This window comes from Malaclemys terrapin, chromosome 15, assembly GCF_027887155.1.
Source record: "Malaclemys terrapin pileata isolate rMalTer1 chromosome 15, rMalTer1.hap1, whole genome shotgun sequence".
Taxonomy (NCBI): domain Eukaryota; kingdom Metazoa; phylum Chordata; order Testudines; family Emydidae; genus Malaclemys; species Malaclemys terrapin.
The window spans coordinates 9,657,038-9,682,485 of NC_071519.1; the positions used below are offsets into that span (position 1 = coordinate 9,657,038).

General features: G+C 66.9%; 2 protein-coding genes across 2 annotated transcripts; one reads left to right on the forward strand and one right to left on the reverse strand.

Annotated features, from left to right (window-relative positions):
- Positions 1 to 439: 439 nt before the first annotated feature.
- On the reverse strand, positions 440 to 16,337 carry PLOD3 (procollagen-lysine,2-oxoglutarate 5-dioxygenase 3). The gene is made up of 19 exons (XM_054004914.1): positions 16,094 to 16,337; positions 12,538 to 12,629; positions 12,011 to 12,147; positions 11,308 to 11,471; positions 10,773 to 10,885; positions 8,318 to 8,381; positions 7,899 to 7,996; positions 7,272 to 7,373; positions 6,681 to 6,812; positions 5,928 to 6,049; positions 5,488 to 5,592; positions 4,346 to 4,471; positions 3,865 to 4,006; positions 3,379 to 3,492; positions 2,717 to 2,782; positions 2,216 to 2,320; positions 1,711 to 1,857; positions 1,336 to 1,461; positions 440 to 815 (listed from the first exon to the last, which is right to left on the reverse strand). Exons 1-19 carry the CDS (start codon positions 16,185 to 16,187, stop codon positions 660 to 662), a joined length of 2,205 nt encoding a protein of 734 aa, XP_053860889.1. The 5' UTR covers positions 16,188 to 16,337; the 3' UTR covers positions 440 to 659.
- A 1,964-nt stretch (positions 16,338 to 18,301) lies between these two features.
- On the forward strand, positions 18,302 to 24,094 carry ZNHIT1 (zinc finger HIT-type containing 1). The gene is made up of 5 exons (XM_054005210.1): positions 18,302 to 18,412; positions 19,706 to 19,876; positions 20,762 to 20,841; positions 22,555 to 22,724; positions 23,320 to 24,094. Exons 1-5 carry the CDS (start codon positions 18,391 to 18,393, stop codon positions 23,339 to 23,341), a joined length of 465 nt encoding a protein of 154 aa, XP_053861185.1. The 5' UTR covers positions 18,302 to 18,390; the 3' UTR covers positions 23,342 to 24,094.
- The last annotated feature ends 1,354 nt before the right edge of the window (positions 24,095 to 25,448 follow it).

The following is a 25,448-nucleotide window of genomic DNA, read 5'->3' on the forward strand; positions in this document are numbered from 1 at the left end:
GGGGGGGGAGTCTGGGGGGAGACATGTTGGGGGGAGGGGGCACATGCTTTCTCCTGGGGAGGCTGCGTCACAGACACCCCCCCAGATGCTGTGCAGGGACTTACGCTCTGGCTGTCACCTGCCCCCCACGGCTTCCGGCCTGGGGGGGCCCTGCTCAGCCCTGGCACCCCGAGCGCCTCTCCCCCCCCAAACACTTTCCACAGCTGGCTGCACAGGCTGAGAGCTGGGGTATTCGCCCCCGGGGGTGCAGCCCCCCGCCAACCCACCCAGAGCTGGGGAGAGAACCCAGGAGTCCTGGCTCCCAGCCCCCGCTGCTGTAACCCACCAGCCCCCACTCCCCTCCCAGAGCAGGGGAGAGAACCCAGGAGTCTGGGCTCCCAGCTCCACCCCCTGCCCCAGAGACCCCCCCCAGGACGGAAAGACACCTCAGAGGCCCTGGTTAAAAATACACATTTATGGGGGGAGGAACACCAATAATTTAACACGTTTTATACACAGCAGCCATGTCCCCCCCCAGCACCACCGGCCCCTCTCCCGGCCCCCAGGGCGCAGCCCCTGCCCCATGGGGGGGGCCATCCCCCCGTTGCCCCCTGGCCCGAGGGGTGGGGGAGCCCTAGGGCCGAGGCTGGGACCCCGGGGGGGGGGGGGCACAGCCGAGGCTAGGGGTCGACGAAGGAGACCATGATGTAGCGGGTCCCGCGGGTGGTGGGCAGCCCCTCGTGGAAGTGGGTCAGGCGCCCCGGGTGCATCAGGCTCCAGCCCTTCCGCGGGGCCGTCACGGAGCAGGAGTAGCGCAGGAACCGGCAGCCACCGCCCTGGGGGAGACGGGTGTGAGGGGGGCCCCTGGTCCTGACCCATGGCCCCCCCTGGTGCCCCCCGGTCCCGACGTGTAGCCCCCTGTTACCCACCCCCCCTGGTGCCCCTCACTCCCGACCCGCAGCCCCCCATTACCCAGCCCCCCCGTGCCCCTTGGTCCTGACCCACAGCCCCCCCCAGGTCCTCACGTGCAGCCCCGTTACCCGACCCCCTCACTCCCGACCCGCAGCCCCCCATTACCCAGCCCCCCCGTGCCCCTTGGTCCTGACCCACAGCCCCCCCCAGGTCCTCACGTGCAGCCCCGTTACCCGACCCCCTCACTCCCGACCCGCAGCCCCCCATTACCCAGCCCCCCCGTGCCCCTTGGTCCTGACCCACAGCCCCCCCCAGGTCCTCACGTGCAGCCCCCTGTTACCCGACCCCCTCAGTCCCAACCCGCGGCCCCGTTATCCAGCCCCCCGCTGCCCCTCACTCCCGCCGCGCAGCCCCTGCTCTCCCCGGCGGGTGGGGGGGTCTCACCTCGTAGTCGCTGCCCTTGCTGTTGAGCGCGATGTTGATGGTGAAGGTGGACGAGTCGTGGTGGGGTCTCAGCGCCGGCTGCTGTTCCGGCCGATACCGAACCACGAAATTCAGCAGGGCCTGGGCCTGGGGGGGAGGGGCAGTCAGAGCGGGCGGGGCCAGAGGGAGGGCGTGACCCATGCTGGGTAATGGCCCTGCAGCCGCTGCTGGTGCCGGCCGGAGGAGCGCTCCCGAGCCCGGAGGGCCCCGTGCTGCGGGGGGGGGCCCAGGCCCGCCCGGCCGGTACCTTGGTGTAGTAGCCGGGGTAGAGCGTCTCGGGAGGGGGGTACGAGCCCCCTAGTGAGCCCGGACCTCCCCCCCCTCCCAGGCCGGTACCTTGGTGTAGTAGCCGGGGTAGAGCGTCTCGGTGACGGGCGCGATGAATTCCCGCAGGAACCGCAGCCACTCGCTCTCCAGCCCGATCTGCCGCATGTGGATGTCGTCCGTTGGCACGTTCTCGTAGCCCCCGGCCAGGCGGGCGTCCTGGGGGCGACCGGACCCATCAGCGGGGGGCTGCAGGGGGCACTGGGTGCAGGGATTTAGGGGGCTGCAGGGTGTTGGGGGCAGCAGGGGGTGCTGGGCTGTGGGGAGTGGGGGAGCAGCAGGGGGCAGGGGGCTGTGGGGAGTTGGGGGGTAGCGGGGGGCGCTGGGCTGTGGGGAATTGGGGGGCAGCAGGGGGCTCCAGGGAGTTTGGGGCAGCAGGGGGGAGCTGGGGGGCAGCAGGGGGCTGTGGGGAGCGGGGGGGCACTGGGGGCAGGGGCTGTGGAGTGTTGGGGGGCAGTAGGGGGCACTGTGCAACGGGGTTGGGGGGTTCAGGATGGGGGGACTGCACCCCACTCACCTCGTGCTGCCCGCCGGACCATATCCCATAATGCTCCACTTCCTCCACCAGCTCGTCACAGGCCACCTCCGACAGGATGGGGAACCAGTAGACGTCAGGGCAGGGCTGGGGGGCAGGAGACAGTCAGGGCTGCCCCGGGGAGCTTGCGGGGTATTGGGGGGCACCATGGGGCAGGACTGGGGGGCAGGGGACCATCAGGGCTGCCCTGGGGGGGTTACTGGGTGGGGCGCCGTGGGGCAGGACTGGGGGGCAGGGGACAGTCAGGGCTGCCCCGGGGGGGTTACTGGGGGAAGATGCCTGGCAGGTACAGGAAGTTGGGGGGGGGCAGGGGCAGCATTCTGGGGGGGGATCGGGGAGAGGTGGGGGGAGGACGCCCGAAGGGGCTCTCGGCCCAGCCCCCCATGTTCTCAGCAGTTCTGGTGGGGGAGTGATGGGAGTCTGGGGGACGTTGGGGGTGATGGGGAGCTGGGGAGGGATGGTGGGGGCTGGGGAGGGGGTTACCTGTTCCACCAGCTCCCCGTCCAGCACCCGGGAGTAGTTCTTGTGGATGTATTTCTCCTGCCAGTCCTGGGGGGCCCAAAGACTGCGTGAGAGACACCCCCTGCCCCCCATCTCCCCTCCCCTAGCCAGCCCCCTGCCCCCGTCTCCCCTCCCCCAGCCCGAGGGATGAGTTTGCCCCTCATACCTGGACCCCAGGGCCCCCTGCCCCATCAGCCCTCTGAGCTGGCGCTGGGGACAGACCCCCAAGCCCCTGGACCCCCTGGGCCAGCCCAGCCCCCGCAGCAGTGTAGGGGCCAGGACACACAGCAGGGGGGCGTGGCCTGGGATGGGACATGCTGTGGGAGGGGAAGGGGGGGGGCCAGGGTGTCACTCACCGGGGGGTTCTCCGCGATCTGCCAGAGGTTGGGGTGCAGGCAGGGGGCGGAGCAGGGGGTGGAGTCACTCACCAGGGGGTTCTCCGTGATCTGCCAGAGGTTGGGGTGCAGGCAGGGGGTGGGGCAGGGGGCGGAGTCACTCACCAGGGGGTTCTCCGTGATCTGCCAGAGGTTGGGGTGCAGGCAGGGGGCGGGGCAGGGGGCGGAGGCACTCACCAGGGGGTTCTCCGTGATCTGCCAGAGGTCGGGGTGCAGGCAGGGGGCGGAGCAGGGGGTGGAGTCACTCACCAGGGGGTTCTCCGTGATCTGCCAGAGGTCAGGGTGCAGGTGGGACGTGTTGTAATTGGCCGTGGAGAGCAGGTGCCCGAACTCCTCCAGGTTCGTGATGTGCAGAAAAATCCCCTGCAGGAGATAGGGCCGTCAGGGACTCCCCAGGAAATCCACCTCCCTGCCGGGGAGAGAGGGCTCGAGCAAGGAGTTTGGGGGGGCTGTTGGGGACAGGGTGGATCTCTTCAGCCTCTGGCACACGCTGCTGCAGAAGGCCGTGTCGGGGCGGGTGGGGAATTTTGGGGGGCTTTGGGGGGCTGTGGGAGGTTAAGGGGGGCCCATGCCCTCTCCCGGACATTCTTGCAGAAGGCTGTGTTGGGGTGGAAGGGGGATTTCGGAGAGCTGGGGAGTTCAGGGGGACTGTGGGGGGTATTGGGGGGCTGTGGGGGTTCAGGGGGACTATAGGAGTTTTTCGGGGGCTCTGGGGGGGTTAAGGGGGCTCCGTACCCTCTCGCGGACGTTCTTGCAGAAGGCCATGTCGGGGTCGGTCTCCTCCAGGGTGAAGACGCTCCGGTCGTGCAGCTCCGAGCGCAGCATCTCCCCGCGCACCAGGTAGGCCTGGCTGATGTAGGGCACGTTCCACACTCCGCTGCGGGACGGAAACGGGGTCAGCGGGAGAGGGTGCAGGCCCCACTGCTGGGAAGGGGGCGGAGCTCTGGTGAGGGGTGAGTCTAGGCCCTTCCCCCAGGAAGGGCGCAGAACTCTCGTTGGGGGGGTCTAGGCCCCGCCCTGGGAAGGGGGCGGGGCTCTGGTTGGGGGGTCTAGGCCCCTCCCCTGGGAAGGGGGCGGAGCTCCAGTTGGAGGGTGGGTCTAGGCCCCGCCCCCGGGAAGCGGGTGGAGCTCCGGTTGAAGGTGGTCTCGCCCCCCTCCCCCCCGGGAAGGGGGCGGAGCTCCAGTGGGGGGCGGGTCCCTCTGGGGGGTGACTCACGTGCGCTTGCCCTGCACCAGCTCGACGTAGTCCTCAGCGCGGGCGTAGTAGCCCTCAGGGCTCAGCGCCCCCCAGAAATTCGACCAGAGCTTGCCCGGGCGTGACACCATGGGGGCTATGACCTTCCTGCAAGGGGGCAGAGACAGAAGGGGTGGAGCTAAGCAGCGGGGTGGAGACACAAGAGGCAGAACTAAGCAAGAGGGCGGAGACACAAGGGGCGGAGCTAAGCAAGGGGGCGGAGACACAATGAAATGGGCTCCGTGCAGGGGCAGGGCGGGTTTCGGGGTCTCACAGGTGCTGGTGGATCAGGGCGCTCAGGGTCCCCGGGCTGGGGAGCAATGGGGACCAGTGGGAGGTAGTGGGGGGGCAGGGCAGGTTTTGCAGGGCTGGTACTGGTTCTGCTCAGGGTCCCCAGGCTGGGAGATGGGGGGAGCAGTGGGGGGGCAGGGCGAGTTTTGGGGGGCTGTACCAGTTCTGGTGGATCAGGGCACACAGGGTCCCTGGGCTGGGGTGCAGGGGGGAGCAGTGGGGGGCAGGGTGGGTTTTAGGGGGCTGTACCGGTTCTGGCAGATCACGGCATGCAGGGTCCCTGGGCTGGGGGGGCAGGGGTTGCAGTGGGGAGGTAGTGGGAGGACAGGGAAGGTTTTGGGGGGCTGTACTGGTTCTGGCAGATCAGGGTGCGCAGGGTCCCCGGGCTGGGGGAAGTGGGGGGGACAGTGGGGGACAGGGCAGGGTTTTGGGGGGCTGTACAGATTCTGGCGGATATGGGCGCACAGGGTCCCCGGGTTGGGGGGCTGTGGGAAGCAGGGGGGGCAGGGCAGGTTTTGGGGAGCTGTACTGGTTCTGGCGGATCAGGGCACGCAGGGTCCCTGGGTTGGGGGGCTGTGGGGAGCAGAGGGAAGCAGGGGGGGCAGGGCAGGGTTTGGGGAGCTGTACAGATACTGGCGGATATGGGCGCGCAGGGTCCCCGGGTTGGGGGGCTGTGGGGAGCAGGGGGAAGCAGGGGGAAGCAGGGGGGGCAGGGCAGGTTTTGGGGAGCTGTACTGGTTCTGGCGGATCAGGGCGCGCAGGGTCCCTGGGTTGGGGGGCTGTGGGGAGCAGAGGGAAGCAGGGGGGGCAGGGCAGGGTTTGGGGGGCTGTACTGGTTCTGGCGGATCAGGGCGCGCAGGGTCCCTGGGTTGGTCAGGGCGACGTCGGCGTCCAGGCTGAAGTAATAGTCGCAGTCGGGGTCCTGCCGGCAGATGTCCCTGGGGGGCACGCGGCGGGGGGGGCATCAGACAAGCACCATGAACCCGGTTCCTCCCCCCCCACCCCCACATGCTGACCCCACGGCCCCCACACCCCTCGTCCGTGCCCATCTCCAACCCCCCACTTATCCATGCCCCCTGCTTCGTGACCCCAACATGCCCCCTACGCTCCTCGGTCCTGCCCCCCACTGCTCAGCCCCGCCCCCATCCCCACCCATTCTAATCCCTCTCCTGTAGCCCCCATCCCATTTCCAGGGCCCCACCCGCATTCCCACTGCCCCATGCACTTCCTCTGAGATGGCCCCGCCTCCATTCCCCAAGCCCCGCCCACTCACATGGCCATGTCCCGGGCCTCGCCCTGGCTCAGCTCTTCCTCCGGCCCCACCAGCCTGACGCTGGCAAAGGCCCCGCGCAGCCGCTCCCAGGCCCCCTGCACGTGGGGCTCGTGAAACACCTCCTGGGGGGGAGGGGCAGGGATCAGCCGGGAGGTGCCAGGGACCCCCCCTGCGTGGGACGGGCGGTCCCTGTGGGGGAGACTCTAGGGATCCCTGAGAGGTCAGTGCTGGGGGATGGGGGGGTCTCCAGGGGGTTGGTGCTGTGGGGTGGGGGGATGAGAGAGGATCTAGGGGTTGCCGGGGGGCAGTGTTGGGGTGGGAGGGTCTCTGAGTAGATCTGGGGTCAGTGCTGGGGATGGGGGGGGGCAAGTGCTGGGGATGGGGGGGATCTGGGAGGCCCTGGGGGCCATTGGGGGTCATGGGAGGATCTTGGGGTCCCTGGGGGGATCTGGGGGTTCCTGAAAGTGAATGCGGGTGATGGGAGGTGTCCAGGGAATGGGGGTCGTGGGCAGGAGCCAGCAGTTGTGGGGGCAGCCAGGGGTCATGGGGCAACTGGGGGTTGTGGAAGGTTGTGGGGGCAGCTGGGGGTCACGGGGCAGCTGGGGGTCGTGGGGTCACTGAGGTTGGTAGGAGGTCACATGGGCAGACGGGGGTCACAGGGGGTGGTGGGGTCACCATGGGTCGTGGGGGTGGTGGGGTCACTGTGGGTCGCAGGGGGAGGCGGGGACAGACGGGGGCCGCGGGGTCACTCACGCGGTTGTGCAGGAAGAGGCTGAGGCGGGCGTAGGGATAGGCCCAGCCCAGCAGGCGTTGTAGGAACTGGGGCAGGAAGGGGGTCGGCTGCTCCACGAACACCCCCACCAGCACCCGGGGCAGCGCCTCCTCCTGGGGAGAGACGGGGGTCAGGCACCCCATAACCAGCCACTGCCTACCCCCCCAACCCAGCCACACCCAGCCCCCCAAGCCCAGCCACTCCCAGCCCCCAAAAAACAGCCCCTCCCGGCTCCCCAAAAACCAGCCACTCCCTGTACCCCCAAACCCAGCGACGCTGTGCACCCCATCCTGGGGAGAGACAGGGTCACTCCTAAACCCACCACTGCCCCCAGACACCCCTAAACTCAGGACCACCAAATGCACCCCAGACCCCCCCACCCCCAGAAACCTGTCCCTCAGATATCCCCCAATTCCAGATACCCCCAATCCCATCCCCCAGACTCCCCCTATTTGAGATCCCCAAAACCTGCCCCCACCCCCAAATGTGCAGCATAGCCCCCCCCCACCTCAGAGCCCCTCTGGCCCCCACTCCACCTGGGGCTCGGCTTTGGGGTCCAGCCCCCCACTCACCGGGGTCCCCGAGAGGTCGAGCAGCCCCTGATCGCAGCCCCCGCAGCCCCCCTCGTAGGTCCAGCGGTTCGGGATGTAGTTCCCCAGGTAGTTGAGCTGCAGCTGGGGGGGGGGGGAAGGGGTGAGATACGGGCCCCCCCATCCCGCCACAGCCAGCTATCTACCCCCCAGCACTCTCCTGCTGCGCTCCAGCCCCCTGCCGCCACAGCCGGCCCCCTATCTGCCCCCCAACCTCGGCCCCCCCAGCCCTCTCCTGCTGCCCTCCAGCCCCCACCCCAACAGACCTCCCCACAGCTGCGAGGATGGGGGGCGGGTTTCTGGGTGTCGGGGGCACCTGCCAGGGGAGCCCCTGGCTATGCGCACCCTGAGAGACGGGGGAGGAAGTCAGACGGGGGCAGAGAGGTTCCTGGGGGGATCTGCGGGAGGAGAGGGGCTGGGGTCCCAGGGGGAATCTCGGAGGAGAGGGGTGACGGGTGTCCCTAGGGGGATCTCGGGGGGGTGTTGGGGACCCAGGGGGTTGTGGGGGTCCCAGGGGAGGAGGGGGTGTCAGGGGCCCAGGGGGGATTTTGGGGGGACCTGGGGGAGGAGGGGGCTGTGGAGGTCCCGGGGGGGGGATCTTAGGGGTACCTTGGTGGGCCCATTGCCGTGGATGACGACAGGGAGGGTGTCGTAGGCCACGTTCCGGGCACGGACCCGGCTCCTCTCGAACTTCAGCACCACCTCGTCTGAGAGAGAGAGAGAGACGTGGAGTCCCAGCCAGCCAGCCCCCACCCCTCTCCCAGAGTCGGGGAGAGAACCCAGGAGTCCTGGCTCCCAGCTCCCCCCACCCTGCTCTAACCCACCAGCTCCCCTCTCCCCTCCCCTCCCAGAGCCGAGAGAGAACCCAGGAGTCCTGGCTCCCAGCCCCCCTGCTCTAACCACCAGTCCCCACTCCCCTCCCAGAGTTGGGAAGATAACTCTGGAGTCCTGTCCCCTCCCCCCTGGAGCTGGGATAGGACCCAGGCGTCCTGACCCACCAGGTTATGGGGTGCCCCCCCGTCTCTCACCAATGGCCCCATTGAGGTTCTGGAAGATTTTCGACTTGTGGTCGAGCGCCAGCCCAAACTTTTCCTGCAGGGGGCAGAGGGGGGGGTCAGAGCGGGGGGTCAGAGCGGGGAGGGACCTGCACTCAGAGACTGCCCCCATCACCCCCCCGTGCCACCCCACCCCACATCCCGAGATCCCTTCCCTCCACTGCTGCCCCCCAGCATCCAACCCCCTTCCCTGCCGCTGATCCCCCCCACCCCTCCCCCTGCCCCCCGCCTACTCCCCCGCAGTGCCCCCCATGGAGGCAGGGGCCTGGGGCCAAGACCCCCGAGGGAGGGCTCCCAGAATCCCAACAGGAGCTGAAATGATTTAATGGGTCGGGGGGGTTACTGGGGACAGGATACCCCTTAGGGGGGGAATATCTCCCTCAAATGTCCTCCCGGCCCTGAACCCCCCACCCGACTGCCCCCCAGTGGGACCCAGGGTCCTCTGCAAAGAGCCGGTGGAGATTGTGTGGGTGTGTTGGGGATGTGGAGGGTCTCCCTGCTGCGCACCCCCAAACCAGCAATGAGCAGGGGCCGATTCCCCAACTTCCCCTTCTTTGGTCTTCTCCATTGGGCGCCTGGAGCTCGGCCGCCCCTCCCCAGAGTCAGCCGCATCCCAGAGCCAATCCCAAGCCCCCATCACAGAACCCAGGATTCCTGGCTCCCAGCTCCTCCTCCTCTAACCCACCAGCCCCCCGTCCCCTCCCAGAGCCGGGGACAGAACCCAGGAGTCCTGGATCCCAGGTCCCCCCCACCCACCCCGCTCTAAATTTCAGCTGGTGCCCCTCAATCTCCAGTTTGTGGCAAATTCCTGTCCAAATTTGGTGGTGGTGGGATTTGGACCAGAACCTTTCCCCGATAGCCTCGTTTCCAGCCCAAACTTGCCCCGCCCTGCCCCCGACCTGGGCTTGCCGAGTCGTTCCTTCCCACCCCCGCCGCGTTCAGCATCAGGCCCTTTCGCCCCCTGCCCCGCCAGCACCACCTAATGGCCGCACAAGCGAATATGGCTCCCGGCCCGGCTCCCCCCGGTCTCATCCCTCCAATCGTCACTGCTCGGTCAGTCGCGGCCCGTCGTCCATCTCCGGCGCTGGAGCAGCGGCACGAGGAAAAGTGCACCTCGGTTTCTCGGTGACGCCGCGTCTTTCAAGTGGGGTATTTCTATCTCCCCGGACAAACCATCCTCGCTGCCCCGACCACGGTGCCCTCTGCCTTTGCGCCCATCGGCAGCTCTTCTTGGGTCCCTCTTTCCAGGTCCCTGCGCATTGATTTGTCCTCAAAAGCCCAATCTCACCAGACCCTCCGGCACGGTCTCCCTCTTCCTTCCCCAGGCCGAGCCGGTCGTTGGTCTTTCATCCTTGTGACGGCCATCTGATAGGATATGGGGGTCTTCCGCACCCTTGGGCACACCGGCTGGAATTGGTCCCTTGTAGTCTGGGTGGTCTCTCGGTGCGCCCCAGTTTTTTTACGGTGGGGCGGCTGCGGGGGATAGGGGGACCTGGGCCCACCCTACTCCACGGGGTCCCAGCCCAGGCCCTTAGCAACGGGGATCCCACGAAAAGAGGCTGAGCTGAATACTGACAACACCCCCGGACTGGTATAAACCAGTATAAACGCAACCAGATCCTCCCCGCCCCCAGTCTTAGTCACCCTCTGCAGTAAAGTCCAAGGATGTCATGAAATGCTTCGTAAATGAAAGCCGAGACCTGGAGCGCTCCAGTACTTCGGCGCCGCTTGTTTGCAAGGCGAAATCTGCAAAATACGGCTTCTGTCCGTCCGTTGAGAAGGTGTGTCGACGCCGAAAGCCTCTGGGGCCCTGGAGAGGGGCAAGATCCGGCAAGCCGTTCGCCGCTGACTTTCCATTCGCCGCAGACTTTCCGTTCACCGCAGACTTCTGACGCCATGTTGGAGGCTTCTCTGCCAGATCCGGCCAGACGTCACAGCTCGCTTTCACCCCCCATCCTAAGACCCTTTAATATGCTGCCAGCTCTGGGTGAGGTTCGCACAACTCCGGGATTTGCATGTTTTGCGCCAGAGCCATGCACCAGACCTTGGCCTCCCAGTGCAAAACATTCCCCAAAGTTTCCCCTAGGATCTGGTCATTTAGAGACACGGGATTTTGGAGGGGTTTAGACAAGTTTTTCCCCTAATTCCCCCCCTGCCGCACCCCAATTTGCAACCAAGCTATTGCCCTATTCTCACTGGTTGTCAGCCCAGAGATGTGGGTCGTGTTTGGCCCAAGTGAGTCCTTTGTTTCCAGGTGCGAGGTGGCCGAACAAGCCCCTGCCCACCCCACACCCCCTCACACCAAAAAAATAAAAAAGGTTTAATGCCAAAAGGCAAATGAGGAAACAGGGTCCCCCAGGGCTTGGGGTGCCGGCTGATGGGAGGTGGGGAACACGGGGGGCAGTGGGGCAGGGGGGCGGGGACCAACCCGCAGGCCGGGGTCCAGGTAGATGCGGGTGTAGAACAGCTGGTCGTCGTCGTCGTCCTGGTATTTCCAGAGCTGGACCACGCCGTGGATGGCCGGAGCGAAGCCGATGAAACCTGGGGGGCAGGCGGAGAGGTCAGGTACCCCCCCGCCAGGCCCCCACCTCCTGGGGGGCTGGCTGTCCCCCCGGACACTACACCCCTCCTTCCCCCCCACCAGGGACCCATGCCCTCCCCCTGCCCCCGTATACCTGTAACACCCTGCCCCGGGCAGGCCCACCCGTACCACCAGGTACCCGCAGTGTCCCCCCACTTCTCCTGGCCCTCCCAAACCACTTCACACCTTCCCATCCCCCCCCACCCCTCTGCCCTGTCCCCCCTAACCCCATCTACCCCCTACATCCCCTCCCCTGTCCCCCACCCCATCCTCCCCGAACACCCCACCCCATCCCCCGCCCCCCTGCCCCATCCTCCCCGAACACCCCTCCCCTGTCCCTCGACCTTTCTGCCCCATCCTCCCCCCCAGTCCGGGCACTCACCGCCGGAGTTGAGGAAGCGCTTGCCGGTGCTGACGGGGGGGTAGCGCTCGGCCAGGCCCCACTCGGGCCAGCAGAAGCCCTCTGCCGAGAACACGACCCGGCTGTCGAAGGCCAGGAACTTCCGCAGCAGCTCCACGGGGCCGCCGGCCAGCAGCACGTCGTAACTGGGGGGGCATACGGGTCACAGCGACCCCCCGGGCCCGCTCTCTCCGCCCTCCTGCCCCAAAGGGGGCCGGGCGACCTCTGCATCGCCAGCCCAGGTCCCCTGGCCACCGTGGTCCCTCCCAGGGCTACGGGGCTTGGCTGGAAGTTTTGGGGTGGGGGGCGGTGTGTGGGGGTGACAAGGTAGGGCCCGGCATCCCAAGGCAGCCAGTGGGTTTCCTCCACGGGGGAGCTGTGTCCTCCCCGGGGGGGGTGGGGGATTGGGGGTTGTCCCACATGTCACAGAGACAGGTAAGCGTGGGGGGGTCCCCCTCCGTCAGGAGGAGCTGGGCTGGGAATTGCAGGTTGCCCTGGGGAGCGTCACCCCACCAGTGCACCCCCAAAATCCCCCTCCCAGCCCAGACTGGCTCCCCGAACGCTGCTTGCAGCACTATGGGGCTGGGAGTGGAGCGGGGGGGACGGTGCTGCCCGCTGCGCCCCGGAGCTGGGGACCCGAGACATCAGAGAGAGCAGGGCACCCGCCCCCCCGCCCCCGCCGTACCTGTCGACAAACATGATGACGAGCTCCTCATGTTCTGCGTGTTTCGCCATCTCCTCCTTCAGCCAGCGCACCTTCTGCCCGCCCCCCACTGTGCGGGCCACATCCCCCCCACGCCATTCCTCGCCCAGGCCCAGGGTCTGCAGGACAGGGAGCATGAGAGAGACCCCAGCCCGCCCAGACACGCCCAGCTCTGGGGTGGGGCGCAGGGGCTGGTTACACAGGGATCCCTGTCCCGGCGCCGAGATGCGCCCAGCTCTGGGGCGGGGCGCGTGGGCTGGTTACCCAGGGACCCCTGTCCGAGCGCCGAGATGCAGCCAGCTCTGGGGCGGAGCACAGGGGCTGGTTTTACAGGGACCCCCTGGCCAGGTGCTGAGATGCAGCTGCCTCTGGGGTGGAGCAGCTCGTTATACAGAGACCCCTCGCCTGGCGCCGAGATGCAGCCAGCTCTGGGGCTGGGCGGTTGGTTACACGGGGACCCCTGTCCCAGTGCCAAGATGCACCCAGCTCTGGGACGGGCTCCGTCTCACCTTGACGGTGTAGTTGAAGTAGCGGGCGGTGCGCAGGAATCGCTCGTATCCCTCCGTCTGCTCCGTGGCAGCCGTGATGAGCAGCAGGTTATCTGTGGGGCAGAAAGGTGCCGGGTTCTGGTTAGTTTCCCCCACCCATAGACCCAGCTTGGCTCCACATTCCCCCCCGGCACACAAGTGGAAGAACCCAGGAGTCCTGGGGGGCTGCGGCCAATGGGGAACGCTGGCAGCACCTGGCCCTCCCTGATCCTGGAGAATGGGGAATCCCCCTCCGGGGGCAGCCGTGTGGGGGCTCGGACACACATCACCCACTCAGACAACAGTACCCAATCAGGCATCCCTGCCCCCACCGGGACTTTTTCTCCCAGTGCTGGGCCCTGAAATTCCAGCTCCCCCTGCCCCCCCCTTCCCTCTGCCCCGCTCCCCATGTCTTGGCCCTGCACCCCACGACCAAGATCAGGCCCCCAACACGCCAGGGGGGGCACAGCCAGGGGACAGGATGGTCCCCACCCTGTGATGCCAGCCCGACCAGCCAAAGGGGGCGAGGGGAAACTGAGGCACCATGGGGGAAGGGGCTCTCCCAAGGGCTGCACCTTAAGGAAGTGGATGGCTCAGTGGGTCGGACCCTGGACTGGGTGCCTGGTTCTGGTCCCGGCTCAGCTGCTGCCCTGCGGGGGACATCACACAAGGCCCTTTCTCGCACGCTGCCTCAGTTTCCCCCCTTGCCCTTTGTGTGGTCAGGCTGTGAGCTCCACACGGCAGGGCCTGGCTCACGGCGTGTGTTCAGCGCCTGGCGCGACAGGTCCCCGGTCTCGGTCGGGGTGGGGAGGAGTCCACGCAGCCCCTGGCACGCCGGGGCCCCCCTCTCAGGCAGTTACTGTCTTACGTGTGAACAACCAGGACAAATTCCCAGCGCCTGGCCCTCGCCACGCAGCTAATTGGAAGCAGAGGGCGGTGCCCGGGCCAGGTCTGGTGACTGGGCTTGAAACGGCGACGGGGCCCCCGTTCCCCCCTCGATCCCGGCATGGGGCCCCTGCGGCCCCCAGAGAAGGGCTGGACCCCCACGGGAAAGAGCAGGGGGCTGGGAGCTAGGACTCCTGGGTTCTCTCCCAGGCTCTAGGAGGGGAGTGGTGGTTGGTGGGTCGGAGCAGGGGGCCTGGGAGCCAGGACTCCTGGGTTCTCACCCCAGCTCTAGGAGGGGAGTGGGGGTTGGTGGTTAGAGCAGGGGGGCCAGGAGCCAGGACTCCTGGGTTCTCACCCCAGCTCTGGGAGAGGAGTGGGGGTTGGTGGTTAGAGCAGGGGCGAGGGGCTGGGAGCCAGGACTCCTGGGTTCTCACCCCAGCTCTGGGAGGGGAGTAGGGGCTGGGAGCCAGGACTCCTGGGTTCCAGTCCTGGCTCAGCTGCTGCCCTGCGAGGGACATCACACAAGGCCCTTTCTCACAAGGTGCCTCAGTTTCCCCCCTCGCCCTTTGTCTGGTCAGGCTGTGAGCTCCACACAGCATGGCCTGGCTCACGGTGTGACGGGGCCCCAATCTCGGTCGGGGTGGGGAGGAGTCCACGTAGCCCCTGGCACGCCGGGGCCCCCCTCCCTCAGGCAGTTACTGTCTTACGTGTGAACAACCAGGACAAATTCCCAGCGCCCGGCCCTCGCCAGGCAGCTAATTAGAAGCAGAGGGCGGCGCCCGGGCCAGGGCTGGTGACTGGGCTTGAGACGGCGACGGGGCCCTCGTTTCCCCCTCGATCCCGGCATGGGGCGCCCCACAATCCCCAGAGAAAGGCCGGACCCCCACTGGAAAGAGCAGGGGGCTGGGAGCCAGGACGCCTGGGTTCTCTCCCGGCTCTGTGAGAGGGGTGGGGGCTGGTAGTGAGCGCGAGGAGGGAGGTGGGGGGGGGGGCAGGAGTCACTTCGTGATCTTGGCCAAGTCACTGCCCAGGCCTTGTGCCTCGGTTGCCTGTGAGAAGAGCAGGGCTGGCACTCCCCTCCCTGCCGGTGGGCGCTCGCTTGGCATGCTCTGCCAGGGCCTCTCAGAGGCGCCCTGAGGGCGCCCTATGCCCAGCCCCTGCTCACAAAGCCACGGGATCTCAGGGAGACTCGCCTGGGCAATATGGGGTCTATAGCACACAGCTGAAAACTCAGGGTTTCACCCAGCAGAGGGCAGCAGTGCCCATGGGTTGCTATTCACACCAGGCTCCGGGAGGATCAGGGGCCACCCGGCCACTGCCTAAGCAGAGCCAGCCCACGAGGTGTAATTACTGCCTCCCGAACCCGCCACTGCGGCTGTGGGGAGCGCAGGGGGCTGGGAGCCAGAACGCCTGGGTTCTCTCCCTGGCTCTGGGAGGGGAGTGGGGTCTGTTGGGTTAGAGCAGGGGGACTGGGAGCCAGGACTCCTGGGTTCTCTCCCCGGCTCTGGGAGGGGAGTGGGGGCGCTGGTGGGTTAGAGCAGGGGGGCTGGGAGCCAGGACTCCTGGGTTCTCTCTCCAGCTCTGGGAGGAGAGTGGGGCACCCCACGTACCCCAGTGCCTGTGGTGGGGTCTGTTCAGAATGGCTGACAACTCAGGGGTCCCAAATCATTGGGCAGAGTGAACCCCCCATCCCTGCCTGCGAGTCCTCTCGGCTCCCATGGAGCGGGGGAGAGGGAGGAGGGGTCCCGCTGAACCTGCCCCCACCCCCCAGCTGGGCATACCAGACCTCTTGGCCTCGGCCAGCCCCACTTTTCCCTGACCACCCCGGACCCTCCGCCCTGGGAACCTCCATTGGCCCTCTGGGTTACAGCTGGGCCCCCCAATCCCCTGCACACCCCATTCCCGTTTTACATGTGAGCCTCCCAATCCTGAATGCCCTGCTCCCCCTTGGGCGACTGTTGGCCCCCAAACCCATCTCCCCTGTCCCACGGGCCCCCCATCTCCCCGCGTGCCCCTCCCTGTGTCCCCTATTGCTGTCCCCTGCCTCCGATCTCCCCCCTGCGCCCGTCCCCGTGTCCCCCACCCCCAATCTCCCCCAGAACCCCCCGTGTCCCCCACTCCCTGATCTCCCCCATGCGTTCGTCACCATGTCCCCTGCCCCCCTCCCTGTGTCCCCTCCCCCGATGTCCCCCCCGCAGCCCTCCCCATGTCCCCCAGCCCCGATCTCCCCTGCGCCCCTCCCTGTGTCCCCTACCCCCGATCTCCCGCTGCGCCCCTCCCTGTGTCCCCTACCCCCGATCTCTCCCCGCGCCCCTCCCCGTGTCCCCTGCCCCCAATCTCATCCCATGTGCCTCTCCCCATGTCCCCTACCTCCGATCTCCCCCCAATCTCCCCCCTGCGCCCCTCCCCATGTCCCCTATCCCCGATCTTCCCTCATGCGCCCCTCCCCGTGTCCCCTGCTCCCAATCTCCCCCCTGTGCCGCACTCCCCGTGTCCCCTGCTCCCGATTTCACCCCATGTGCCTCTCCCCATGTCCCCTACCTCCGATCTCCCCCCCAATCTCCCCTCATGCGCTCCTTCCCCGTGTCCCCCGCCCCCCAATCTGCCCCTGCCCGTGTCTCCGCCCCCGATCTCCCCCCCGGCCCGGGCTTACCCGGGTTGAGCGGGGGCCGGTCGCGGGGGCTTGTCCCGGCGGCCCCCAGGAGCAGCGCGGCCAGGGACAGGAGGGCGGCCGGGCTCGGCTCCATGGCTGGGTAGCTCTGAGCGGGGCCGGGCTCGCAGCTCTCGCGATCCGAGCCCGGGCTCCTCCCAGCCCCCCCGGTGTGGGTGTGTGTATGGGGGGGGGGCAGGATCCTTCCCACCGCCCTCCCGGGACTCTGCGCCTCCTCCCTGATTGGGGGGCCCCCAGCGCCTCTCCCTCCCCCTGCCGGCACCCACATGGTGGGGAGCGCTGGGGGGACACCCCAAAACCAGGAGCCCCGCCGTCAACCAATCCACCCCCGCGCCCCCCTCCCCGCCGGCCAATCAGCGCCCGCGCCCTCCTCCCCACCAGCCAATCCCCGTTCGGGAAAGTTCCCGAACGAGAAAACGCTGGAAAAGTTGGGGCAGAAAAAGGGGAAGTTTCTGGTTTCCCGCTGCCACGTTGCCAAAAAGGGGGGGCGGGGCGGAGGAGGGGTCTCTGGGGGAGGGGAGTGAGGGATGGGGACCCCTTGGGGGGCCGGGCAGGGAGAGGTGAGGGAGGGGGATTCCTGGGGGGGGAGAGGGGAACGTGGGAAAAAGGGGCGCTTGGGGGAGCGAGGTAGCAGTGGGGGGCTAGGGTGCAGGCAACGGGATGATGCAGAGCAGGGAGGGCTGGGAGCCAGGACTCTTGGGTTCTCTCCCCGGCTCTGTGAGGGGACTGGGGGCCAGTGGTTAGAGCGTGGGAGGGGGGGGCTGGGAGCCAGGACTCCTGGGTTCTCCTGGGTCTGGGAAAGGAGTGGGCTCTTATGGGGGTGTTGAAAATCCAGCCACAGGGGCAGAGTTCCACCAACCCAACAACCCGGGTAGAGAGCGCTAGGCGGGTGCACCTCTGGGTATAGTGGGGTCACTGTGCCCATTGGGGGGGGGGGTGTCTTCGCCAGAGACTCGTCTACATTAGGATCCCGCCAGCGGAGTTGGCGTCTGATTTCTCTCTCCCGCCCGAGCAAGGAAATCATCCCCCCGAGGCCTAGCACCGGGCGGCGTCCCTTACCTCGCTCCTGAGTGGAGTGGCTTATTCCCTCCGGAGCAACAGAATTGACCCTGATGTCCCGTGCCGTGTAGACAAGCCCCGAAGCTCCAGATTCTGAACTGTGGTCCTGCGAGATATGGGTCAGGGGAAGACGCGTCCGGGCTCGATACCGGCTAGGGCAGATTCCTTAGGGTGAGGCCTTCGCCCGGATCGGCAGGGCCGCGGCCCCGTTCAGATCTCGGCGGGCCCCGGACAAGTCGGGGGGCCGTCCGGCTCCTCTCGGGGGGGGGCACAGCAAGAAATATTTGGCTCCATTTGGAGGGGCACTTTTGCCCCCCGGCGGCTGGAGGAGCTGGATCTCGTCCTGCAGCCCCAGGGCCGGAGGAGTTCGCTCTCCCTGCCCTGGCCCCAGAGGAGTTCTGTGTCCCTGCTGACTGGGGGGGCCCGTGCCCCTGCTTGTCCCCGCCGCTGCCCCCCACTGTAATGTAACTTAATATAATGGCGGGTGCTGGACCCATGTGGATAGTCGGGGCTGGGTCAAGGTCAAGTCCAGGCCCCAGGGAAAATAATAATCCAACCACCCCACGGATGGCGGTGGGAAGATTCAGGGGCCTCCCCGCATGCACCTAGGGGGGGGGGGGCGGATCTGGCCTGGGGGGCTGCCTGGTGCCCACCCCCACCCAGCGGGCGGCTGTAATGAACCCGGGCCTGGCTTGGGAAGGCGCTGGCGGGTGTTCTGGGGGGGAGGGAGGTGGGGGAGGTGTCTGGGGGCTGTTGGTGGGGAGAGAAGTGGAGAGGTGCCTGGGGGCTCTCGGGGGGGGGAGGGAGGTGGGGGGTGCCCGGGGGCTGTCAGGGGGACCCCCATAGATGGAAGGGGGGGCAGTGAGCACCGGGGGGGGATCCTGCTCAGGCAGGGACTCGGGTGCTGTGGGGGAGGGGCACTAGGGAAGAATGGGGGGGGTCCAGCGCAGGTCAGTGTAGACGGGCCCTGCCCAGGCACCGCCCCCAGCTGCTGACCTAGCCCCGCCCCGCCCCCTGGCTCCTCCTCCCGTGGGACGCTGGGCGGCCCCACCCCCAGGAGCTGGGGGTGGGGGGGGAAGACCAGGAACAGATCCTCCCGCCTCCAGCACCGAGGGGGGCGGGGCCTAGCGCGGGAGGCGGAAGCGGGGCTGCCCCGGCTAAGATGGCGGCGGGGGGCGGGTCCCGGAAGTGACGCTGATTGCTCCCAGCCCGGCCGCAGCATGGTGGAGAAGAAGGTGTCAGGTAGCGGGGCTGGGGGGTCGCGGCGGGTTGGTGGTGGGGTAGGGGGCGGGGCTAGTGGGGGACGGGGCAGGTGGCAGGGTTGGGGGCAGATGGGGTTAGAGCTGGGGGTCCGGGGGGGCAGGTGACGGGAGCAGTGTGGGGCAGGGTGGGGTTAGTGGGCAGGGGCAGGAGCAGTGGGGGTGGGAGCAGATGGGGTTAGTGCTGGGGGTCTGGGTGGGGTTAGTGGGCAGGAGCAGTGGGGGTGGGGGCAGATGGGGTTAGTGCTGGGGGTCTGGGTGGGGTTAGTGGGCAGGAGCAGTGGGGGTGGGGGCAGATGGGGTTAGTGCTGGGGGTCGGGGTTAGTGGGCAGGGGCAGGAGCAGTGGGGGGTGGGGGCAGATGGGGTTAGTGCTGGGGGTCGGGGTTAGTGGGCAGGGGCAGGAGCAGTGGGGGGTGGGGGCAGATGGGGTTAGTGCTGGGGGTCTGGGTGGGGTTAGTGGGCAGGAGCAGGAGCAGTGGGGGGTGGGAGCAGATGGGGTTAGTGCTGGGGGTCTGGGTGGGGTTAGTGGGCAGGGGCAGGAGCAGTGGGGGTGGGGGCAGGTGGGGTTAGTGCTGGGGGTCTGGGGGGCAGGCAGCGGGAGCAGTGTGGGGCAGGGTGGGGTTAGTGGGCAGGGGCAGGAGCAGTGGGGGGTGGGAGCAGATGGGGTTAGTGCTGGGGGTCTGGGTGGGGTTAGTGGGCAGGGGCAGGAGCAGTGGGGGTGGGGGCAGGTGGGGTTAGTGCTGGGGGTCTGGGGGGCAGGCAGCGGGAGCAGTGTGGGGCAGGGTGGGGTTAGTGGGCAGGGGCAGGAGCAGTGGGGGGTGGGAGCAGATGGGGTTAGTGCTGGGGGTCTGGGTGGGGTTAGTGGGCAGGGGCAGGAGCAGTGGGGGTGGGGGCAGGTGGGGTGAGTGCTGGGGGTCGGGGGGCAGGCAGCGGGAGCAGTGTGGGGCAGGGTGGGGTTAGTGGGCAGGGGCAGAAGCAGTGGGGCGTGGGGGCAGATGGGGTTAGTGCTGGGGGTCTGGGGGGCAGGCAGCGGGAGCAGTGTGGGGCAGGGTGGGGTTAGTGGGCAGGGGCAGGAGCAGTGGGGGGTGGGGGCAGATGGGGTGAGTGCTGGGGGTCTGGGTGGGGTTAGTGGGCAGGGGCAGGAGCAGTGGGGGGCGGGGGCAGGTGGGGTTCGTGCTGGGGGTCGGGGGGCAGGCAGCGGGAGCAGTGGGGGGCGGGAGCTCACCTCTGATTGGCGGGGCGCTGGTCCTGCCCATGGCTCCCTCCCCCCACCAGTGCGGTCCCAGGACCCCGGCCAGCGGCGCATCCTGGACCGGGCCACCCGGCAGCGCCGCCTGAACCGCCAGCTGGAGGCGCTGGAGAACGACAACTTCCAGGACGACCCTCACGCCAACCTGCCCCAGCTGGTGAAACGCCTGCCCCAGTTCGACGACGACGCCGAGACAGGTGCGCCCGGAGCCCCCCCAGTGCGCCAGGACGCCTGGGTTCTCCCCCCGGCTCTGGGAGGGGAGCGGGGGCTGGTGCGTTAGAGCCGTGGGGGGCTGGGAGCCAGGACACCTGGGTTCTCCCCCCGGCTCTGGGAGGAGAGTGGGGGCTGGTGGGTGAGAGCAGGGGGGCTGGAACCAGGACTCCTGGGTTCTCCCCCTGGCTCTGGGAGGGGAGCGGGGGCTGGTGGGTTAGAGCAGTGGGGGGCTGAGAGCCAGGACTCCTGGTTTTCTCCTTCTCCCTGGGAGGGGAGTGGGAGCTGGTGGGTTAGAGCAGGGGGGCTGAGAGCCAGGACTCCTGGGTTCCTTCGCCAGCTCTGGGAGGGGAGTGGGGGCTGGTGGTTAGATAAGGGGTGGGGGCTGCAGTGGGGGATAGATTGTGGGGCTTTGGACCTGGGGATGGGGCCCACAAATGTATCCTGGGGGGCCAGACCATTGAGAGTGGGGTTGGGGGGGGCTCACTCGTGTGAGGGGGACTCTGCCCCAGGGTATGGGGGGGGTAAGTCTCTGAGGGGGTCTCTGTCCCGGGCGTGGGGGTCTCGGTGTCTCTCTGACCCAGTGGTTCTCAACCTAATTATCAATGTGTTACCTTGAGAACCCCAGCGCCCCCCTCCCCCCCCAACCTGCCCCCTATGCCCAGCGCCTCCCACCCACAGACCCTTTCACAGTGTGGGGCCAGGAGCGGAGCCCTGGGCATGGGGCCGGGCGCCAGGGACCCCACTCCCACGGGGCCGGCTGGCAGCCACTGCACTGCTCAGCCGGGAACCTGGCCCCCCCACCCTGCGGCTGGCCCCCCGCTGGGTGCTGCGTGGGCGGCGGGTTTGAACTGCGGCTCTGCCCCCGACAGGGAAGAAGAAGAAGAAGACCCGGGGAGATCACTTCAAACTCCGCTTCCGGAAAAACTTCCAGGCGCTGCTGGAGGAGCAGGTACGGCCGGTCCTGGGGCTGGCTCTCGGAGTGTGTGTGTGTGTGGGGGGAGATGTCCTCACTGGCCCCTGGGAGTGAGGGTGAGTGCGTGTGTGTCAGTGTCAGTCAGTGTCACGGACTCACACGTTGTGCCCACTCTTGGCCCCGTGCGGTCTGTTTGTGTGTGGGGGGTGCCCCTTTCAGTGCGACAGCCCTTCTCGGGGGTCCACTCTCTCCCGGGATCAGGCCCCTCCACCTCCTGGAGCCGCACCTCTCTGAGCCTTAGCACATCCGTCTCTTGCCGTGGGCCCCCTCAGGGAGTCCCCTCGCTCGGGACCCCCGGGCTTCCACCCCCCAAAGGGGTTGATGCAACCCTGTTCTCTAGCTCGGAGTGACTCTCAGCCAGCGTAAAACAGGAGGGTTTATTGAGCCTTGAACCCAGCACAGGAAACTCTCCAGGCCTTAGGCCTGGCCTCCCTCAGCCCAGCACATCCCAGTCTCCCCTGCATCCCAGACCCCCCCTGCTCCCAGCTGGCATCTGAGATCACCGGCCCCAAGACCCCTCTGTCCATTGTCTTTTCTCCAGATAAACAGGGTCGCCTGGGCCTCCTCTCCCCTCTTCTGTCCTCTGGCCCCTCGGGCTGGAACCGGCTGGTCAGGTCACCGGGGTCCTCTCCCCGCAGCCCATTGTCCTCCCACTGGCCAGAACCGGCTGCGACTCCCGAGCTGGGTCCTAGGGTCACCAGGTCACCTGTCACCGGGGTCTCCATCCTCCAGGCCTGTTGCCAGGTCACCAGTTGCTGACCCTCTGTAACAACAACCCCCCTCTCCCACCACCTCGTTACACCAGTAATCCCCAGGGAAATTGAGTCCCATCCCCTCTGCATGCAAACCAGTGAAAACAACAAGGAAACCTCCTGCTTTGTCACAGGGGGGGTCTGGCCCAGCCCCGGAGTGTGTGTGTGTGTGTGTATGTGTGGCCCAGCCCCAGAGTGTGGGTGGGGGAGGGGAGGGGTCTGGCCCAGCCCCGGAGTGTGTGTGTGTGTGTGTTTGTTTGGGGGGGAGGGAGGTCTGGCCTGCAGCATGAGGAGGAAGGGTGGGGGTGGTGAAGGTGGGGTAAGCGTTGTGTAGGTGGGGCCAGCGTGGCGGAGGTGTGGGGGGCCAGCTGTGGGGTGGGGGCTATGTGGCAGAAGTGTGGGGGATGGGCAGAGGCTGTGGGGCAGGGGCAGCGTGGCGGAGGCGTGGGGGGCTGGATGGGGTGGTGGCATGGTGGGGCTGGGAGGAGCAGTGGGGCTGGGGCTGTGGCGGGGGGGTCGGTGGAGGTGTGGGGGGCCTGCAGGGGCTGCGGGATCAAGGTGTGGGGGGCTGGATGGGGCTGTGGGGCGGGGGCTGTGGTGGGGGGAGTCGGCAGAGGCATAGGGGGGCTGGATGGGGCAGTGGCGTGGTGGGGCTAGCAGGAGCAGTGGGGCAGGGGCTGTGGTGGGGGGAGTCGGCAGAGGTGTGGGGCGCTGGTGGGGGGCTGGATGGGGCTGTGGGGCGGAGGCATGGGAGGGCTGGTGAGGGGGCTGGATTGGGCTGTGGGGCGCAGGCATGGGGGGGTTGGTGGGGGGCTGGATGGGGCTGTGGGGCAGTGGTGTGGTGGGGCTGGCAGGAGCTGTGGGGTGGGGGCTGTGGCGGGGGGGTCGGCGGAGGTGTGGGGGGCTGGCAGGGGCTCACGCTCTCCCTGCCCCCCAGAACCTGAGCACCAGCGAGGGCCCCAACTACCTGACAGCCTGTGCGGCCCCCTCCAGCCTGCCCCAGCGCCACTTCTGCGCCGTCTGCGGCCTCCCCTCCCACTACACCTGCGTCAGCTGCGGGGCGCGCTACTGCTGCGTGCGCTGCCTGGGCACCCACCAGGAGACCCGGTGAGCCCCCCCGGAAACTGCCAGCCCCCCCAGGCACCCTGGGAACTCCCCCCCCAGAGACCAGGGGAGACCCCCACCATCCATAGGGACTCCCCGCCAGCCCCTGGGACCAGGGGAGCCCCCCGCCACCCCCCGGGAACTCCCAGCTGCCCTCAGAGAACAGGGGAGATCTCCTGGTACCCTCAGTGGAGCCCCCCACCCTCCCAGGGGAGACCCCCGCCATTCCCAGGTACCTCCCAGGGGAGATCCCTGTTGCCCCCCAGGAACTCCCTGGGAGATCAGGGGAGGCACGCCACCCCCCAGCCACCTCTCAGGGGAGGAATCTAAGACACACACACACCCCGCCCCCAGGAGACCAGGTGAGTGCTCAGGGAGGCACCTGGGCTGGTGAGGGGGATGCGGGGAAGTGCAGTCACTGGGAGAGTTTTTGGGGGGCTCTCTGTTAATGCTACTTCTCGCCCCAGCCCCTCTGGTTTCTCTGCTGCCAGGGGGCTGTGGGGCAGTGCTCCTCCCCCCCCCGGGGATACCTCAGCCGACACCCCCATCTCACATACACTCCCTCCTCCCTCCCCCCAATCTCTCTCTCTTCTTGCAGGTGCCTGAAGTGGACGGTTTAGCTCCGCCCGGGATCCTGGATCTTCACCCCAAGCCTGGGGGCCCCCGATCCTGATGTTCTGGGGGGCTCTGGACCTGCCTGTCAATAATCATTCCATCCCCTAGACCCTGTGTGTTCCCTTTGGGCCCACCGGCGTGGGCGGGAGCTCCAGCCCCATATGGTATTCTGGGGGGGGGGAAAGGGCTAGAGCCAAGTGGAAGGGCACAGATACATCATCCCCTCTAGAACTGAGAGTTCACTCTGTGACATGGAGGGAGGGGAAACTGAGGCACACAGCAAGGGGCTGGGCAAGGATCCCCCACAACAAGGAGAAGCCTGCGCAGGCCGCCAGGACGCCTGGGTTCTTCTCCCTGCTGGGTAATTTCTTCCCCCCCTGGGCCTAGCTGTACCCGCAGGTGCTGGATGAGGATGGATGGAAGGGAGTAGGGCCTAGGGGTTAGAGCACGGGGGGGGGACTGGAAGTTCCCCTCCACCCACCTCCTGCTCTAATGCCTAGACCCCATGTCCCTCCCAGAGCCGGGGAGAGAACTCAGGAGTCCTGGCTCCCAGTTCCCCCCTGCTCTAGCCCACCAGCCCCCCCCCCCCCCCCCGAGCCAGCGAGAGAACCCAGGAGTCCTAGCTCCCAGCCCCCCCCGCTCTAACCCAGCAGCCCCCACTCCCCGCCAGAGCCAGGGAGAGAACCCAGGAGTCCTGGCTCCCAGCGCCCCCTGTTCTAACCAACTAGCCAAAAAAAATAAAAACAGTTTTGTGTGGATGGGAAGGTTTTTTCGTGTTGCTGGGCGGAACAAAGCCCCCGGGAACTCCTCCCCCGCGGTGCCAACTCTCACCTGGGGCTCTGCAAACGGCCCAGCAGAACGGAGCTGCTTCGGCTGCTGGTGCTTCGCCGGGTCGTTTGCTCTGGCTGGAGATGAGCCCTCGGGTTCCGCTCACAGCCGCAGAGCGGGTCGGGAGCCCCCCCAACGGCCTTTTTATGGGAAATGAAACATTGGCCGAAAATCATTCACTGGCTCCGTTTGCATGCAGGGAAACAAACCTCATAGAAAGAAGAACAGGAGTACTTGTGGCACCTTCGAGACTAACAAATTTATTAGAGCATAAGCTTTCGTGGACTACAGCCCACTTCTTCGGATGCATCCGAAGTACTCCTGTTCTTCTTTTTGCGGATACAGACTAACACGGCTGTTACTCTGAAACCTCATAGACACACACGGAGCAGAGCCCGTCCCCTGCAGCAGGGACACACACACACATCCCCACCCTGATCCCAACTGCCCCGACCTGTGGATGGGCTGATGATAATCACAGGGAAATGTGGCAGACAGCAGGTGAGTGACCCAGGCACCTTGGCAGTAGTTCAGGAAGCATGGACGGTCTTGCTCAAGGAGTTGATTGACCTGTGCTGTCTGTGGGGGCGCCATTCGGGGGTTTGGGACGTTAGGTCTGCTCACAGCACATGTCCTAGCCCCAGACAGGCTTGAGTGTGGCATGTTGCCTGATTTAGGAGGTTAATAATATTAATGGGGACAGTCTGGGTTTGAGGTTTGCCAAGCTGTTTGATCAGAAGATAAAAGTTCTTGTCCCGAATCAGGCTCCCCAGAATTTCCAAAGGCCCCTCGGGGGGATGCCAGGAAGCTCCCACTGAGACAGAGCCTTCCAGACTTGTTATTAACATCAACGAATTAGTAGTTAAATGGGAAAATAATCAGAGTTACACAGTTCCCGTTGGATTCCTGCTATTCAAAATACATGATGATGGTATTAGACGCTACAAAGCTCTGGCTAATAGACTCGCACCCTTCCCTGATAGCCCGGTGAGGAGAGCTATCTGGCGGTTCAGCGTCCTCGATTCTTGAGTGAGAGGGAGAGAGAGGAGCTGGAGCTAAGAGCGATCGGAGCAAACTTTGAGTTTACTTTACTCTCTTCAACTTAAAATCAAAACCTAATACACAAAACTAAGGAGAAACACTCAGGGAACCCAAGCTTAGCCTCGTCCCCTTGGCACGTAGAAAGGTGAAGAAAAACAAAGTACCGCCTATTAGACGTCTGGTCTAGTCTCTTAGCGAGGTGGGTCACCACGTTTATAGGCCACAGGGGCTGGAAATCCTTCC